Below are 18,381 nucleotides of genomic sequence, written 5' to 3' on the forward strand. Positions count from 1 at the left end.
CTGTTGTGGGAAGCACTGGGCCCAAGCACTCGGCTTTGGTTTGTTCGCCAGCAGCTTTTGGTCACCGAATGGATGTGGGAGGCAGAGGCCCAGCAGCAGGAATCCTCTCAGTTGAGGATTCTTCACTGATACTTCACTTGTACATGAGATCCGCCATAATATTGGCATATCAGAAGGGCTGTTTGCAGGCATGCCAATGTCTCCATGTGTGGAGAATGTGGCGGTTCCTACCACATATTGTGAAAACACAAAAACACTCCAGAGAAGTAATGTTACATTCCAGGCAAAGCGGCTCATTGCCCCACAGGATCCTGAGCAGCAGAGAGGAGGATTCCTACCCGACCAGTCCAACCAGCTGTGACTCAGGGCACTGCAAGCTGTGGGTGTGTACTGGGTTTCCAGGAGCAGCCAGACGGTTCTGCTGCCAGTCCCAGCCATTCTACTGCCAGCCCCACTGCTCTGCTTGCAGCCCTGGCCCTCGCTCATCTTGTGTCATCTCTGTGCCTTGCCTTGTCTCCTTGTCAAAGCTCAGAGACAAGAAAAAAGGAAGACCAGGCTCATGTGCCCACCCAATCCTTCTGGCACCTGGTTCTTGTTTATAATTCTCTCTCCTCCTGGCCCTGCCCATAGGATTGCTCATGCTGTCACCCCACTGTCACCAGTTGCTCAGGTGCTTCCTCTCTTCCTTATCCCCAAATGCAGTGACTCATGCTCTTGCACTCACCTGCACTCTATTCATTAATAACTTTGGCTTTCTGACTCTGCTGGTTAGCCTTTGCTGTTATCATTACGTTAGTCCATTTGCTAAAGAAATATTTTCTCCTCTGAGTTTTTCTAGATGAATCTTTTCCCTTTCACAGTTTAGGAGGTGGCTGCTCATCCCTGGGTGGGATGTAAGCATTTGCTTTTTGGGTCTGGTCACGTTCAACATCTTCATCAATGACCTGGATGAAGGGATAGAGTGCACCTTCAGCAAGTTTGCTGATGATACGAAGCTGGAAGGAGTGGCTGACACATCAGAAGGCTGTGCTGCCATTCAGAGAGACCTGGACAGGCAGAGAGTTGAGCAGAGAGGAACATGATGAGGTTCAGCAGGGGCATGTCCTGCACCTGGGGAGGAATAACTGCAGACATCGGTACAGGTTGGGGGCTGACCTGCTGGAGAGGAGCTCTGTGGAGAAGGACCTGGGTGTTCCGGTGGACAGCAGGTTGGCCATGAGCCAGCAGTGTGCCCTTGTGGCCAAGAGGGGCAGTGGGATCCTGGGCTGCGTTGCAAAGAGCGTGGACAGCAGGATGAGGGAGGTGATCCTTCCCCTCTGCTCTGCCACATCTGGAGCACTGTGCCCAGTTCTGGGCTCCCCAGCTCAAGAAGGACGGGGAACTTCTGGACAGAGTCCAGAGGAGGGCGACAAAGATGATCGGGGCCTGGAGCATCTCCTGCACGGGGAAAGGCTGAGAGAGCTGGGGATGTTCAGCCTGGAGAAGAGAAGGCTGAGAGCGGATCTGATCAGTGCTTATCAATATCTAAAGGGTGGGAATCAAGTGGGTGGGGCCAAGCTCTGTTCTGTGGTGTGCAGAGATGGGGACGATGGGCACAGACTGCAATGCAGGAATTCCATATGAACATGAGGAAGAAGTTTCCTGTGAGGACAGTTTCCTGTGCGATCTGCACAGGGACCTGCTCCAGCGGGGGGCTGGGCTGGGGGATCTCCAGAGGTCCCTTCCAACCCCTGTGATCCTGTGATTTTGTGCAGGCAGCAAAGCATCACTTGTGTGTGCCCAACGTGGAAAGATCCTTTTTGTGGCTTTTCTGCTAGGCCAGCTTTGCCGGGAGGTGTGCAGCAGGGCTGTGCTGGCAGGGCCATGGGGAGCAGCAGGCAAGCTGCTCAGTGCTTCCGTGGGCACCTCGAGACAGCGAGTCCCAGGGCAGGGAGCAGCGGGGTCCTCACGCTGGAGATGAGGAGCACTGATGGAGAAACACATTTACAGCCGTGTTTACGAGGCGTCGGCAACCAGGCAACCTTTGTCCGAGGGCGGGAGCCACACCTCAGCGCGCTGCCTGCCCTGTGCTCGGGGCTGGCCTCCCGCAGGAGCGGCCCTTCTCTGAGGAATCAGAGCCATCACCGAGAGACGCCCTCGCGTCAGCCCGACCCGCAGGCCGGGAGCGCGGCTCCACGGGCAGCGCAGGTGCCGCGGGGGCGGGCGGCGCCGGCCCCGCTCCGCCCAACGACAGAGGGGAGGGCCGGCCCGGCGGCGGGCGCACCTGGACACCGCGGCGGCGGGGACGCGGCCGGCTCCGCGCCCCCTGACGGGGCTGCCAGCGCCGCGCCCGGCCACAGCGCGCTCCCGCCGCCATGTCGGCCCGGCGGCGGCGACGAGCGGCCGCTGACGAGGAGGAGGAGGAAGAGGAGAAGAAGGAGGCGGCGGAGGAGGAGGACGGCAGCGACAGAGTGAGGAGCGGCGGGGCCGCGGGGCTGGGCAGGCCGCGGGCGGGCGGGCGCCGGGAGGCTGCGGGGGGCGGCGTGCCGGCTCCGGTCACCGAGGGGAAAGGAGGGCTGCGGGCGGAGGGCCGCCGGGAGCCGCGCTGCCAGAGCTGCGGGGCTGTGCGAGTGAGAAAGTGAAAGTCTGCCGGCAGCCCGCGTCCTGCACTTTGGTTGGGAGGGCACGGAGCCACCGAGCTCTGCAGTGAGCCGGAGCGTGCTGCCTTCAGGGCCCCGCTCGGTACGGCAGCGCTTAGGCCACAGCTGCGTGTCTCTCCCTGCACGAGAACTTGTTTTAACTCTGACTTCTCATAGCGGTCTGCTCAAAATACTGCTTTCCGATGGAAGCATTTGGTTTTGCTCAGCTCTGGAGGTGGCGACCTGCCCCCCGACCCCCCGTCCCACCTCAGCTTCCCCCGCCACAAAAGGGTTCATCAGGCTGCTGGGAAGGCAAGCCAAGGGTCTAGGGTTGAGTTTTCTATCGGCCACAATTAGGTCCTGATTTAGTGATGGGCGCAGTGGTTGCGCGCGCCATAGGGGATCTGATGGGCACTATCAGGCCGTTGGGATTCACAGGTGCCACCACACTCCGTGTCCCCGTAGATGGGGATGTGTGTGCTCTGCCTCTTGCCTCGCCTTTGTAACATGCAGATAGCACGTTCTCCTTCAGATGTTTGCACATTGCCTGTTCTGCCTGGGGGCTGCACGTTTGGAAACTTGTTCCCTCCTCCATGACTGCTCCAGGTGGCTGTGAAGCAATGGGTTTCTGCTGCTCCCCACTGCGCAGCTGGGAAATATCACCCTCTTCCACACTTAAAGTGAGAATGTGGATGTATGGAAACTGCTGGCTGCTGATGCAATTGCTGCTGACCCAATTCATTCAGTTTCCAGATGGGTAAAAGGGACATGCTTTAAAGCACCGTGCGTGTCAACGCAGGGGAATGCTCTGAGTTTGCTCAAGACCTGCAAGAACTCTTAAGTATATCTGAGGGCTTTTATCTGTTAGATCCTTCAGTGGCATTTTCAGTATGTTTGCCAATACATTTCTTATAATGCTTGCTAGGTCCAGATACACTCATTTCCTAGTGAATTAAGTAAAGCTGGTTGGTTGGTTGTTCTGTTTTTTTTTTCTTTTTTGTTTTTTTTTTTTCCCCTTTTCTGCTCCTCTTCTTAGTAGTGCACAGAAACAATCAGTATCTGCTTCTACTTCCTTGTTTTCGAATAGAAGGTAACTTTGGTTTAGTACAAACGCAGTATGCCCTTTGTGTAGCTTGTTCCTGAGCACTGCATAGCTTAGTGTCCCCAGCTGCCTGCAACCATATCAAGCTGATGACTGCAAAATTCCTGTCAGCCTGCCTTTGCCCCATGGGCCTCTGCGATTTCACAAGTTTCTTCTTTCCTTGTGCTGTCCTGTGATGCACAGGAGTGATCTTTAGGTCTTCGTGTCCCATTGGTGTGTGCCTTGTGAGCTTTTCCTATAAATGTCTTATATGTTTCCATGAATACTCCACTGCCCTCCAGAGCAAGAGGAATGATTTAGCGTTAAAATACTGAGTATGAAAAAGTCAGTTACAGTTTTGCAGATTGCTGTTAGTGTGTTCACGGTACTCTCAAAATTCCACCTGTTGCATTCGTTACCGTGGAGGTTGTGATGCTGCTTTCAAGTGCTTGAAAGACATCGCTGCATCCTGAAGGTAGTGAGACGGTTACTTCTCATGGTGTCACACAGAGTTCAGGAAGCAGTGTTGTGTTGCCGTGTTGCCACCAAACGAGTTACTGTGCCCAGGCTAAGTGTTAATTATTTCTAAGTAAAACAAACCTGGAATCACTGACTGGTGTTTCTCCAGTAACAGCACAAAAGCCTGTTTCTGTTCAACGAAACAGCCCTTCTGGGAGTCAGCTGCTGGAGAAATGACTTGGGCTCAGACTCTCACCTGCAAGGCCGTCCCCAAATTTTGCCCAGAGTCATGGTGTGTGCCTTGTCCCTGGAGACATTTGAGGTCATGCTGGATGGGGCTCAGAGCAACCTGCTGAAGCTGTAGGTGTCCTTATTTGTTGCAGTGAACTTGGACTAACTGACCTTTAAAGGCCCATTCCAACTCAAGTGATTCTATGATTCTTTAAATGTTCTTAACTCACTTGGAGTTAAATGAAATCCTCATGGCAGTACTGGTTAGAGTGAAATGTCAGGCTCTTTCAGTTTACTTAGTAATGTTGGAATAACCAGCAAATAGCCCTGGTTAGTTTGACGAGTAACAAGAGGACTAACTATTTTCAAAACTCACATCTTGGAAGTGGTGTGAGCTGGGATGTGGAGGTTTCAGTTGGTGATTTGGTGTGTGCAGTTCTCGTGGGATTGTGGTTTTGCTGATGTTGGGCTTTAACAGCTTGGAAAAAAAAAGGTTTTACTATTCAAGATCTTCTGATGCTTTGATAGCTTGGCTTCCGAGGAAGGTATCAAAATACATTAATTTAAATATGCCACAAGGTGTTCTCACTGAACTGTTAGCTTCAGTGTAACTCTTGTAGGAGAGACTGCAGAAAGATCAATGCTGGAGGAGAAAAATGAACAATTACGCTGGTAAAATGGCAGTCAATTATTTGCTTTGTATGTGCGTATATATGTGAAAATAGATGTACATATATATACATATAAGTTGTTGGGAAATGTCCTTTTCTCTTAACATAGGTGATGCTCCATCCTCTGAGGAAAGCATGTTTACTGTCTACCTGAGAGTTTCTTACCGTGTTCTGGAAGTAGTCCAGTACTAACAGAACATTGCAAGTACCTTCATAACGAGTAATTCCTGTGCATGTTTCACTCGGCATCTGTTAATTGTAGCACAGAATGTCTTATATGGGATGGCAATTAAGATGCATATGGCCTTTTAGAGGATGAGAGGTTGACAGGTCTGTTTTTATTTTTATGCATGACACATGGATGCATTTTGGTGGCTGCTGGAAAGCAGAAAGTAAGCAGAATTCCATATGGAAGCTTGATTTTTTTCAAATGTCACGATACCTCCTGCTAGGTAGGCACAGTGGCCTTCTTGAGTTCCTCCTAGGGAATGGTATTTGTAATATTGCTCAGACAATTTAGCTTAAGGATGGAAGTCTTGTCACTTTTTAGGAAAGCCAATGTTAAAACAAACCAAACCTCTACAACTACATACACCTTTCTCTTGGGTTAGTTCACAGATGCTGAAAACTGATGAGCATTGTTGTTTCAGAAGGAGACATCTGTTGCGTGCTGAGCTCCTAGGAGCAACTGAATAACAGTTGTTTGCCTTCTTCCTGTTCTTATCAGGCCAACATCATTCAGTCCTGTTGGACTAAGCCTTAATGAGCTGGTTAGATGGGTTCTCTTGCAGGAACATGAGCCTTCAGATGAGGAGAGGCAAGGCAACAGCCTCCTTGCAGCGTCTGTCTATAAAAGGCACTTGGGGCCTGAGCCGATGAGATGAGTGCGTGTGAAAGGCTCTGTCACCTGCTGTGTGAGAGCTCTGGGGAGATGTGGCAATACCTCATATCAAACATCTAACTTGGAGCTGAGGTTAAAAGGTGTCTTAGTCATTTTGGACACTACAGCTTCTGGTGTTTTCACTTTACGTTTGAAAAACTTGTCAATTAGTGCCCACAACCTCAAGCTGTAGCTTTTCACATCCTCATTGTTACTGTGTGTTCAGCTTGGTTAGGTCTCAGGCCAGGAGAATGGGAGAAGGAAGGGCTGCTGCGTTTTATATTTGCCCCAGAACTGATCTGCAAAGTCAAACTGAAATAGCAAGACTCCTGATCAGATCTTTTTTTTTTTTTGAGGGCTGTTGTAGTGATCACATCACTGGTTACTGCAGTGATGATTGTTGTTACTCCTAGCTACTAACTGGAATGTTTATAGTCAAAGAAAAAAAAATGAACAAGAAAAGCTTGTCCCCAAGTGATTGGGTTCTTAAGGCATTTCTTGCTGGAGATGACAATTAACTGACTGTTAGTGAGCAACTTCCTCTTTGGCTTCGGACTTGGCAAATTAAATACTTTACTCAGGAAATGTTTTCTGGCCATTATAGCATGAAATGGAAGATGAAGTAAGTGCTCAAGGTCATTGTTGAGGTAAGGTTCAAAGGGAAATAGAAGATAGTTCATGATTTATTCCCCACAAGTTGTTCTAGCGATTTAAAGCTAAAAAATGGCAGAATATGTGCAGCTTGAGGACTGCACCAGCCCAACTTCTGATGGCAGCAGCAGCAGCATCAAACTGCTGAAGATGCATTGGAGAAGCACAGGAGGACTCCTTCATGGTGTTTGCATGCTCTGAAAAATGCCACAGATTTCAGATGCTGGAAATATCAAATTGAAAACATTGCTTCAAGTTAGGTGCGTAAGTGAAAATTGCATTAAAATATCAGAGGTGTAAAACTAAGCATGATTTTATTTCTTGCTGTTTAAACAGCAATTGAGCATGGAACCACTTAGGGCACTGCTGAAAGCCCAGGAATGGAACAGAGATCTTGGAGATATTTTTAGTTCTCAGTACGTAAAGGAGAGAACTTCTCTGCTGTGCACAAACAAGGATTAATATTAAATACCCTAAGTCGTGGTCTCAGGGCCAGGATTACTACCCTTCATCTGCAGTGCAGTGGTATCTTCTAGGGCTGTACAAACAGCCTTTTGTACTTGGATGCAGACTGTAAGAGGTGGAACATTGGTTTGGAAGAAGGCTTGTGATTATTTTTTATCTTTTTCTTGTGCATTATGATACCTATAGTTGATTTCCTAACCTGTAGTACTACAAAACTGGAAAAAAACATCTCTGAATAACAAGACTTGCATGCCCATTAATTGTTTGTTTGCTTGCTTTTCAGACCTTCAAAAACTTCCTGAGATCTAGATCACACTTGAAATATTTACTCTTCTAATGCCTATTAATTATAGTCAGTGTCTGCCTGATGATTACTCAGCCATGAGCTCAGAGGGGAGGGCCCAGCCTCCCTGCCCACCTCCTGCAGACGCTGTGAGCCCAAACAGCCCCAAACCAGGCCCCCAAGCTCCCCGTTTCAGCCCAGTTTTGTGTGTTTCTGATTGCGGGCTCCATCAGCAGCTTCAGGCAGTGAGGTTTGGCACGCCTTACCTTTTCCACTTGTGTTGTTGACACAGGTTGTTGGTTACTGAGGCTGAGATTATGGTTATTGAGGCTTTGATTATGTTCAAGCACAGCTTCCCGTAGGCCAAGAGGTTACAGGGAAAAGGCTACAGACTGTAGAGGAACCGTGCGATGGCTCGGACTGTAGACCTCAGCTCTGCAGTGTTTTTTTGGAGGCAAGGGCAAACGTACTTCCGCTGTCTTCCAAAATACCAAAAATATTCAGAAGAATGGAGCAGCTGCACCAGGGTCAAGTGCGGCCTTCCGCCTGCCCAGAGTTAGGGGTTTGTAACAACAGAATGAAGTAAAGCAGCACCTTGGGTATTGTCTGCTGCTGAGGAAGAAGAAATCTCAATGATCTGCTCTCACTGTTGGTGACAGTTTGCACATTAGAATGCATATGTTGCTTTTGGATAAGACAAAAGATCGGTCTATCTAGTATCTTCTGAGTGGTTGTTAGTGAATGATGAAGATCCAGGTGCATTGCTGGGGTTGTACCAAGAGGTTATTCTGAACGATACTGTCACTGATCTCTTCATAATTTGTTCTTAGGTCATTTATTTTCAAGCTGGAGGGTTCAAGGGTCCCTTCAGTTTGTTCTTGGGTCATTTATTCTCAAGCTGGAGGGTTCAAGTCCCCTCATAGGTGTGTGTGAGACTGTGAAAGCAACCTCTCATTGCGGAGCTGGACTGGTTGGTCAGGTGCTCCATTTCCTTTCTTCTTTGTGTGATGCCTCCAAAAGGCCCTTTGCTGCCTTAGATTAGCTTGAAATTAAGGTGAGGAAGAGTGTTAAAGATTAAGGGATTTTTGTTAAACCTGTGTGTTATTCACCATTAGTTTTCTGGAAACAAATGACTTTGTGCTTAAGTAGATAAGTAGAGAGAGAGTGCTCAGAACATGAAGTTTCCTGAGTGTAGCAGGTCATGTCACAACACTGGAGTACTGCCCTTCTCGTAAACATTTATTGATGCACACTTGCTTCCTACAGCATCTACCACTTGACTAGCACATCGTTGCTGTTTTGATTTAGGGAACTGATAATTCCTATGTCACTTTCTAAGTTGTGTTTGTGACTGAATACTGTATTGTGGCATAATTCATATTCCTATATGTCGAGTTGAGGTTATTGAGCTATATTTTTTTTCTCCTCTGGTCATAGGAAGTGGATTTGGATGAAGGACTCGTTGATTTGGATCTCAGAAATGATTCTGATACCCCTGATGTTCCACCGCCAACAGACAGCACTCCAGAAATCCTCAAAAGGGCTTTGTCGGGCTTGTCTGCCAGGTACTGTAAAGCAAACAAGCTCTCTAATCGGAGAGCTGCCAACTAAAATTAGTGCAGACTGTATTGTAGTTTTAATTTTCATTTGGTATATACAAAAATTCAAGGATAATTTTTTATTTGTTGTCACAATTGATGTATTTATTCTCATTTAATGTAATGTTTTTTCACAGCAGCTGAAGATTGCCCACAGTTCATTGAAACGTTTGCAGTTGTTCTGTCTAAGCGTTGCAATAAAATATGTGAGAGCAGTATTTGGGTTCAATCTCTAGAGTCAGAATTTCTAGGGGTTATAAACGCTTATTTCCTACATCCAAGCTTAATGAGGGGGCAGTTCGTATTTAAGTGAAAGTGTTGATTCTCTGGATTAACTTTTGTAAGTTTTTTGAGCAGCATTTCCACTTCTGATACATAGGCCATTAGGAACAAGCTGCTTTGTTGCTTGTACTGAAGGGGAACTTGAAGCCTTATTGTAATGAATTCCTCTCCAACTTTGTTCTGACAATTTCGGCAGTTCAACTTAGTTGTTTTAGCTGCCATTAGCTGGCAGATCAATATCAAATGAATGCAGTTCAACTCTACATCAAATGCAAAACATGAAACAAAACTGAGTGTCTCTTGAAACAAATGTGTCTATTGGGGCAGCAGTGACACTTAAAACTGGTATTAAAGGAAGACACTCTGATCGCCTTTTCTTTAAGATCTGGTAGTCTTTCTTTTGTGCTTAGCAGTAAATTGTGATTTCTTGGTTGATTGTACATTTATGGGCAAGATTTTTGAAGGGAGCAAGGCAGTGGAGGAGAAGAATTTACTGAAAAGAAAGTACAGTACACACTATTAATAATTAAAAACATTTCCATGACAGAGAAGAGCATGCAGTGAGTTTATTCCCAGATATATATATATATATATATATTTTCTTTCTTTATTTCCTGTATGCTGCTTTCCTGGCAGCCTTTCTTTTACATGTAAGTCTTTGTATGGCTGATTTCTCCATGTCTCTTGCTGTAAAATGCTCCCAGAGGGTCCTGATGTATTTTCACAGCCGCCTTCGAGGAGGGGTTGATCCATAATGTCTGAAATAAAAGGGAGGAGAGGCTATGAGGAAAGAGGGAAGATTACTACCTTTGCTTTCTTCTACCATGAGTTCTGTTGAGCTGGCAGCTAGTAAACTAGATTCTGTGTTTCTTGCTGTATGTCCTATTAAGCAAGATGTATCTGGGCTTCCTGCTGCTTCTAATCAACTCAAGTATTCGCACAGAGGAGTGGCCTTTGTTTTCATTTGTAACTGGTTGCTTTTTATGCTGTTTTTCTTTACAGATGGAAAAATTGGTGGATTCGTGGAATTCTAACGCTAGCTATGATTTCTGTGTTTTTTCTGATCATATACATGGGATCTTTCATGCTGATGCTTCTGGTGAGTTTCCTTAAGTACTCTGTATTGTGCAAGAGTTACTTAATCTCTTTGTCATGCATAAGGAATAGCTGGAAGCAAAGTGCAGACATTACAGAAAGCAATTTCTCTTCTGTAAATGTAGGTTTCTTTGAACTACTGAAAAGGTTCTCAATCGGGTGCTTTTGGATGAAGGCCTCCCGATAACTTTATTTAGGAAGAAATTAAACGAGTCAAACAGATTTTTGCCTTGAAGCTTATGAAGTTAATCTATTTGCTTGTCTGATTCCCATTACCTTCTCATACCCTCCTTCGATTTTGTTTGAAATACACAAAGGCTGAGAAAAGCAGGCAGTTCAAGTCAGCTGGCAGTGCCTGGCGCTGGAGGACTTTCCTCAGTCACGCTCCATTAATTCCCTGCTTCTCTCCAGGGCTGCCTTGGCACCCCGGGTTCATCCACTGAGTGGAGCTAGGTCTGTGATACAGAGACAAAATGCATTTTTAGGTCACAAAGTGAGCAAACATAGTGGATTAGCATCCACTGCATGCTGTTTCTTTCCATTGTTTTTATTTCTGGTATTCTTAGTGAGTGAGGGTTTAACTAATTTTTTTTTTCAGTTGTGGCAAGCAACAAAAAGGAATGTGTTTTATAAAATTCTGGAGTTTAGTACTTCTGGTTAGCTGCTTTGATTTCTCCCCCAGGATTGTCAAATTGTCAAAACCTTCATTTTTTCCATGTCTGCTCCGAAACACCTCTTGGAGGGTAATATCTTGAGATGCTGGAATGCTGTTTCACCAATATTATGTTGTGTATTACTACATCTGAATGAGTCTGGTTTGTATTTCTGTCCTCAGAAGAATGACACAACAAGCTTGTGATTTCAGTGGCAGATGATTTTACTGAGTGTATGAAGAAACAACGAAAAAAGCTCTGATAAGTTATAGCTCGTTGGAGAGACATTTCTTACTATGTCAGTAGTCTATAACACTTTTAGAAGTGCAAAAAGGAGCAAAAAGAAACTGCTGGCCTTGCAGTATTCTTTCCTATATTCATGGTACGCTGCAAAGTTTTAGTCATAGCAAAGCTAACAGGATATGAACTAAAAAGCAGTTGAGGTTAGTATAGAATTAATAGAGAATTCTTCTTCTGTACTGTAAAGCAAAAAAGACAGTTGCCTAATACAGTTAATTGTGTCTAAATTTGATATTTGTTACAGGTTCAAAAAGTGAAGTAATAAAAAGTTTTGCTTGTGTATGATTTAGTTTCACTGGAGTCACATAGCTTGAATTTTCTCAGGAGTTGGTACTGGCCTGGAGGATGGCTGGAGTGCTCTAGGAAGGGTAATCCAGATAAGTTTGGAGGACAAGTCCTCAAACTGTTCTGAAAAACTGGGGGAATGTGTTTTACATTTCTTTGCTGTTGAGGCAGAAATTTTCACACCTTCACCCCCAAATGTCCTTTTCCTGTGTAAGGACCAACCCTTAAATACTATGGGCAATAGTGACATTAGAGTTTATGATGAAGGCAAAGTAGAATTGAGAGCATGAGCTAGGCAGATGTCAGAATTAATTTGCTGAGGTGATGTGATACTGTTCAAACTGTGTTGAACAAGGTGAAATGTATTCAGGAGTGCAGGTGCTCAGAGAAATCCTGCAAAGCCTGCTGTGATGACATGCACAGTCAGTGTGGGTAGGTTCCTCCTCCATTCTCTGCACAAGATTACTTCTTAGCACTGTTTGGAAGCGCTGGATATTGGGTCAAGATGGTCTGCTTGGTGACTAGAAGTTAAGCAAACCTGACTGAGTCCCCCAGGGCCCAGGCCCCACAGAGTGCACTTCCAGATGTGCATAGGCAAGCACAGTCATGGTGAGATCGTGAAACAGCACCAAGGCTGTGCGGGGTGTGATACTTATACCTGCACTAGATGACCTGTGCTTCTAATCAGCAGCGATAATTATCAGTGTAGGCTTACCTGTAATGAAGTACTTGCAAATGGAAGACTTGGCTATGTTGCATTGCATGACTCTCTTTTTTTTTTCTCCTTTAAACCTTGAACGTATCTCTTAAATTTAAATAAAACTTAATCAAAAGAGCTTTCTCTTTATGGAAATGCTTTTGACTTGCTGCCATCCAAGTATTTTAATGAGGAACAGTCAGGAATTCTCTCTTATTTCTTGAGGGGATTCTTGCAGCTAGCCCAGAGTGCCTTTTTTTGACAAGCTCGGTGTGTCTTTTTTGACAAACCCTATGGCTGTGAGTTAAGGGGGCAGGGACAGTTAAGCAGATCTTGACTTTCTCCTTGTTCTTGTCTGGAAGCTGTCTCCTTTCTGCATGGAATTTAAATTCAGAGTAATTTTTTTTCCCCTTAATGCAGGCTGCAGTATTCCACGCAACCTTTAAGAAACAAGCAGCGGTCAATGTACTTTTTTTTTCTTAATTTTAGGTCTTGGGCATCCAAGTAAAATGTTTCCACGAAATCATTACTATAGGTTACAGAGTGTATCACTCATATGATTTACCGTGGTTCAGATCTCTCAGCTGGTAAGTAGCAAGCAAGGTGGTCAATAAGTAGAAATGAGAAATTTAAGTCTTAGCATTGTTTGTATCCTGTCATGATGGAAGGATAGCTTTGTAAATCATGTGCAGATGTAAAACATGACATCTGTCTCTGCTGCATGAGTCTGTAATTGCCTTCCTTTTGTGAACTTGAACAAATAAGTTGGCTTTTTACTACTTTTTTCCTGTTATAAATATGTTTACATGTACATATTTGTGTGCATGCATATATGCTTGAAGTCAGAATTAAGCATTTGAAAGCTACCTGAAAATGTGCATAATCACCTGACCTATATTATCTGAAAAGCTTTGACTTTTGCAGGTAATTCTGTGTACTTTTAAAGGGTTCTTTTCACAAGCAAGTAACTGAAATTGTAACGTATAAGTTCTGAATCCTTTCCTGTTTTGAGTTTAATCACAGGACTGGGTAGATAGAAGTGATAGGGGATATTTTGAAGACCACAAGACAGGATTAATGTTTCAGAGAAATCCGGGATATTTGTGTCAATGTCCTGCTTCTTAGAGGATGTACAACGTACCACTTGGTCTACTTTGGCAGTTAACTACAGTCTATATGTATGCTAAGTTCAAAATCAACATTTCAGTACCACCCAAAGTCTTGACAGCTGGGTGGGAGGGTACTGCTGGTGATTGGAATGTGTGCTGTGAGGCATAGTTTGAGAGGCAAAGCCTTGCAAAGTGAACTTTAAGATTGGAGGAAAAGACAAGTGCTGATCTCCATAAACATCCAGGTATCCAGCCCATCTTGAATTATGAGTTTTTAGCTTTTCTGACTTCAGTAAAAAGCTGAAGAACATGCTGCTTGAGAGTGGTGCATCTTCTACTGGTTTTTAATTTGATAATTAAATTTAAATTTTTTCTTTTTTTTTTTTAATTTGCATGTTAGCTGGTTTGGCTGACGTGAAGCTTTTTTTTTTCTTTTTGAAAAAAACTTTCAGAGAGAGATATGTGAAGGTGACATTTCACTTTGTTCAGACTTCGTGTTTGGATTTACTTTCAATTTATTTTGGAGGAAATGGTGGTTGGACCTGTGTCATTGATTTTTTTTAATCGTATGGGGTTAAAGTCAATTACTGTTTGGTGAAGGAAGCTAAAATTGAAAGGCACAGAGGAGAAGATGCAGCTGTAACTCTTTCACGCAAAAATCTTCAGTCCAGATGGCAAAAGTAGAGTTCTGATCAGATCCTCAAACACATTGACAGATGGAAACTGTCACTTAAACTCAGAGGTTTTGTTCTTCTTCTTCTTATTTTTTTCTATGGCAGATATCATGTACTGTTCATGCTAGAATTGAGTACAAAAATGCACCCACTTGTATTACTGAGTATAGAAGGTATCTGATACTTATTCTGTACTGTGAGAATATCTGAAAAGAGCTTTGGTAGGTATGAATTATTCAGTACAGTACATGAAACGATTTTTGGGACATTTATTTTTCTAATCTAATTTCATTATAAGAAATAAATTACATATTTGCTTGTGGGAGAAGGCTTCAAACCAAAGGTATAGTGAAAATCTGAATTTATTCTTGCATTTGTATTCCATCATGAGCTCTTCCCACTTATTTGTTTTTCTTTTTGTGTATGTTTGTGAGCGATGTTAACTGAATGACACAACTTTGTATTACCATGTTAAAATGATAGCTACATTTTATTTGTTTTAGGTATTTCTTGCTGTGTGTCAATTACTTTTTTTATGGGGAGACTGTGGCTGATTACTTTGGTACATTTGTTCAGAGAAGAGAACAGCTTCAGTTCTTAATTCGTTACCACAGGTTCATCTCTTTTGCACTCTACTTGGCAGGTAAGTGTGGGGAATGATAGAAATTAAAGATCATTGTGCTGCATTTGTTCTTGTGCCTATTTGTGTATGTTTTCATGGTGGTTTTTTTGTTTGTTTGTTTGTTTTTGTTGTTCTTTTTTGTTCTTGCTCTTTTTTTTTTAAAAGCTTCCTGCTGTTATCCTCTCTATTAATTTTTCTGGTGCTGTTGGAGGAAATTCCCAATTCTATTCTCATCATGAAAATGAGCGTAATTTTTGTATTCACTCAGAAACAGAGAGTAACCTAAGAAAAAGCAGATTATCTTAGGAAAGCTGAGCTTGTGGTGCTCATTAGGAATCAATGTGGACTGATTTTCTTGATGATAGATGATCCTGAATGTATGCGGGATGTTTTGACAGTCTGTGAAATAGCTTATATTCACCATTTCTGTGATGGGTTAGTGCTTTGTTGTGCAAGTGTTCTGCCAGGTCAGCAGCCAGGAGCTTGGTATTATATTTTCAAGCTATTCTTCCAAAGACATGAGAGTTTGTTTTATCTGCAAGGTGCACTTTTGCTTGCCTCATGGATAAATTTTCCTCCCAGTCCAGCTTTGCAGGATATGGCTTTGTAAACAGCTAAATACAGTCCACTCTGCTTTCAGGAACACAACATTAATATTACTTTAGCTTAGAAAGTAATCAATTGAAGACTCGGGTTGTTCTAAGGAGCAGGAGATAGCCATGCTGAAGTGTTCATAATATTGATGAAGAAACCTGATGTTAATAAGGAGCTTTGTCTACCGTTACTGTTTTTTAAGCCAGATATAAGTTTTTCTCCATGCTTAGATGTCTATGATGGGACCTTGGAAGTAACAAAACAGATGCTTCTTACTAAGGTTAGCTAAATCTTCTGCTCTAATGAGAATAATTCTGTGCCTGTGGTTGCTGAGCAGAAGCAAATACTCTGACCAGAGGAACTGGGAAGTGCTTAGAGGGAAGAGAATGACTGGCATATCGTGGTTCAGTGTCATTGAATATACAGTGGTACAAACTACACTTACTTTATTTTACAGGCTTCTGCATGTTTGTTCTGAGTTTAGTGAAGAAACACTATCGCCTGCAGTTTTACATGGTGTGTATTACCCACTTTGCTGTGGTCAGTCATGTTATGAATGTCACAAGAGTCATGTCATTATGTTCATAAAATAGCTTGGGAGTGCTTCAGCTGGCAGCTATGTGATACAGAGCAACGTCAGTCTGAGTGTCTACACCATGGGGCTGCTTGTGTCAGAAAGTGCAGTCTCTCAGTGAATCCAAGCTGTGATTAATGAGGCCCTGTGCATACCCAGTGTGATACATCTTGTAGTGACAGATGGGTGAAGGAGAGGCTCCTGGTGAGTGTCACGTGCCTTTCGTGCGGGCCAAAAACCAGACACGTTCAGCTCGAGGCTGGGCATGGCTCTGGTGACCACAGGCCCCACTGCAGTGCTAGGAGGGAGCCTGATTTGAACACCTGTGTGGGGAATTGTTTTTGTGCCCACTTAGCAGCACTTCTTCTGTTGTATAAACATGTGTTTCTATCTCTCATATTTGCCTTCTAGTACAGTATGTGGTGGATAGTCAAGAGCATTAACATACAGTTTTCTCATGTAATTTTTGTAATGTGCCTTTTTTTATATCTAAACTGAAGGTGTAACATCACATCTATTAAAAAAGAAGGTAGAAATGACCAAAAACCAGTAAAACAGTAAGGCAGCACAGCCTTTTTATTAAAAACAAAGACAAAAACCAACAAAGAGAACAGTTTTTGAACGTATTGTGCAAACTGAAGTTTTCTTAAGGATCAGTTTCTGCTGTTAACTCCTGTTTCTGCAGGTGCCTTCGATGGCACTTTAGCATTGCAGATCACTCATTTTGGACTAGGACTTGGCTGAGTGCTGTATGATTTTAAAAATAAATAAATAAATAAAAGATTTACCCTTTTTGTGGGATAAGTTGCTTGATGGAGGGGAAATGCAGCTTTTCTGAGAGAGGTGGTCTTTGGTAATAAGCAAAGCACAGGTCCTTGTTTTGGGACCAGGTAAATACATTGCTTTCCCTTCTGAAAAAAGGAAGGGCAGAGGAATGTGGTCGGTCATCTGACATTGTGATTGTTCAGAAAACACTCAGGTGTGACTACATAAGAATTTCAGAAGAACAGAAGGAGCAGCGTATCCTCTGGATGGGAGAACACTGTTTGGATAGACAAGAACAGCCATTTGGTTTGAGTTGATGTTACACCTCTGTATGAATAACTGAGGTTTTGCTTCAGAGTTCCTTTATTAACCAGCGAATAATATGTTCAGAAAGTTTAGGTCAGTTCTTGCACTCCCTTTCAACCTTCTTTGGTTTTCTTAACTGTAAGTTGTGGACTGCTATAGGAAAATACATGTGATAAGAAAACTTAAGGAAGTACCACATTGTACGTGTCAAATAGTCCAGACATGGAGTGCTTAAATCCAGAGTCCCATGGAAAAAAGACCAGGTCTTGATCTAAGAGTTTTTGGAAAGTGAGATGTAGAAGCATTAGTTGTAGGCTGTTTGGAAGCCACCTGATAGGTAGAGTAGTATTGGTGAACTTGACAGTTTAAATGTTCATGCCCATAAAAGTTAACACTTCCTTTTCTCTCATCCTGAGAAATCTCATGTTTCCTGAGAGGGCTGGTGTTAAGTCATGATGTCCACATCTGTGTGACATGACTCTTTCATGAGTTCTTCATTGCCATTTTATTGTTACAGTTCTAACTTGTCTGTTACATGTATATACACAGAATATCACATTGCTTACCTTTCTTTGCTGCTTTCGTGCTGAAAGTACACATATGTCTCACTAAATTGGACGTTCAGCTGCACATTAAAAATTCTGGTTGATGGAAGAGGATGAGGAAAGCTTTTAAAGTTTCAGTTCTTTCTTCAGAAAGCCAGCTAACTTGTGATATACTGTATGCATGCACCTCTGCATTATCGCTGGAGCTGATGTACGTGAGAGCCCCTAAGGGCTCTCCTAGCTGACATGCCAGTATTGATGGAGATGTACTGATCCGTGTTCTCACTAACTGTTGTGTTGTTGCATTGTTAACAGTTCGCATGGACTCATGTCACTTTGCTGATCACTGTAACTCAATCTCATCTAGTCATCCAAAATCTCTTTGAAGGCATGATCTGGTAAGGGGACAGTAATAAACTAATTTGTAACTCTGTTGCATTGAAAGGTTGACACTGCTATGTAGTGGATGTGGTTAGGGAATAACTGCAGAACAGTGGAAGTAGCACAAGATAAGAGCACCTATGCTTAGTTGGACAGGGAGCTGGAGGATGTGGGAGCGATGAGGTGAAGGTACAGGACAGTGGGCAGAGACCTCTCCATCCAGATGGCAGCCACAAGGATGGTGGTTTCAAGTAACCACTTCATTTGTCTGCCAGGTTCGGGATTAATTGCAAATGTTGTGAATATGGCATTTTGCTGAATGCAGGAACACGCAGCAGTTCTGTTTCAGCTGCTCGGGAGCTTTAGGTACCTCAGTTCTACTGAGGTTTGACCACTTAATTTGGAAGACCAAATCTGGCTTTAGGAGTCCCACTTGAGACCTTTTCAAAAGGTTTCAAGGACATAAAATCCTCAGAGATTAGGAACACCACCGTGGGAACTTTTATAAGGTAACTAAAAATGTTCTCACCTATTTTTAGCAGGCAAAGCGTAATAGTTCTGG

The 18,381-nt window shown here is 43.6% G+C and overlaps 1 protein-coding gene across 7 annotated transcripts in view; it reads left to right on the forward strand.

Annotated features, from left to right (window-relative positions):
* CDS1 (CDP-diacylglycerol synthase 1) overlaps window positions 1–18,381 on the forward strand; it is a 287,455-nt gene that overhangs the window by 248,468 nt on the left and 20,606 nt on the right. For 4 of the 7 annotated variants that reach the window (XM_090139027.1, XM_090139029.1, XM_090139028.1 and 1 more), the window contains 6 exons: window positions 8,777–8,904; window positions 10,222–10,318; window positions 12,739–12,836; window positions 14,536–14,675; window positions 15,706–15,764; window positions 17,754–17,836. In XM_090139027.1, the coding sequence (XP_089995153.1) occupies window positions 10,262–10,318; window positions 12,739–12,836; window positions 14,536–14,675; window positions 15,706–15,764; window positions 17,754–17,836 (437 nt within the window). In that variant the 5' untranslated portion in view covers window positions 8,777–8,904; window positions 10,222–10,261. Of the gene's footprint in view, window positions 1–2,264; window positions 2,451–8,776; window positions 8,905–10,221; window positions 10,319–12,738; window positions 12,837–14,535; window positions 14,676–15,705; window positions 15,765–17,753; window positions 17,837–18,381 lie in introns of those variants that run through there. The other 3 variants (XM_090139024.1, XM_031596713.2, XM_090139026.1) reach the window with 2 other exon arrangements.

The sequence above is a fragment of the Phasianus colchicus genome, chromosome 4 (genome assembly GCF_987193195.1).
Source record: "Phasianus colchicus chromosome 4, bPhaCol1.hap1.1, whole genome shotgun sequence".
Taxonomy (NCBI): domain Eukaryota; kingdom Metazoa; phylum Chordata; class Aves; order Galliformes; family Phasianidae; genus Phasianus; species Phasianus colchicus.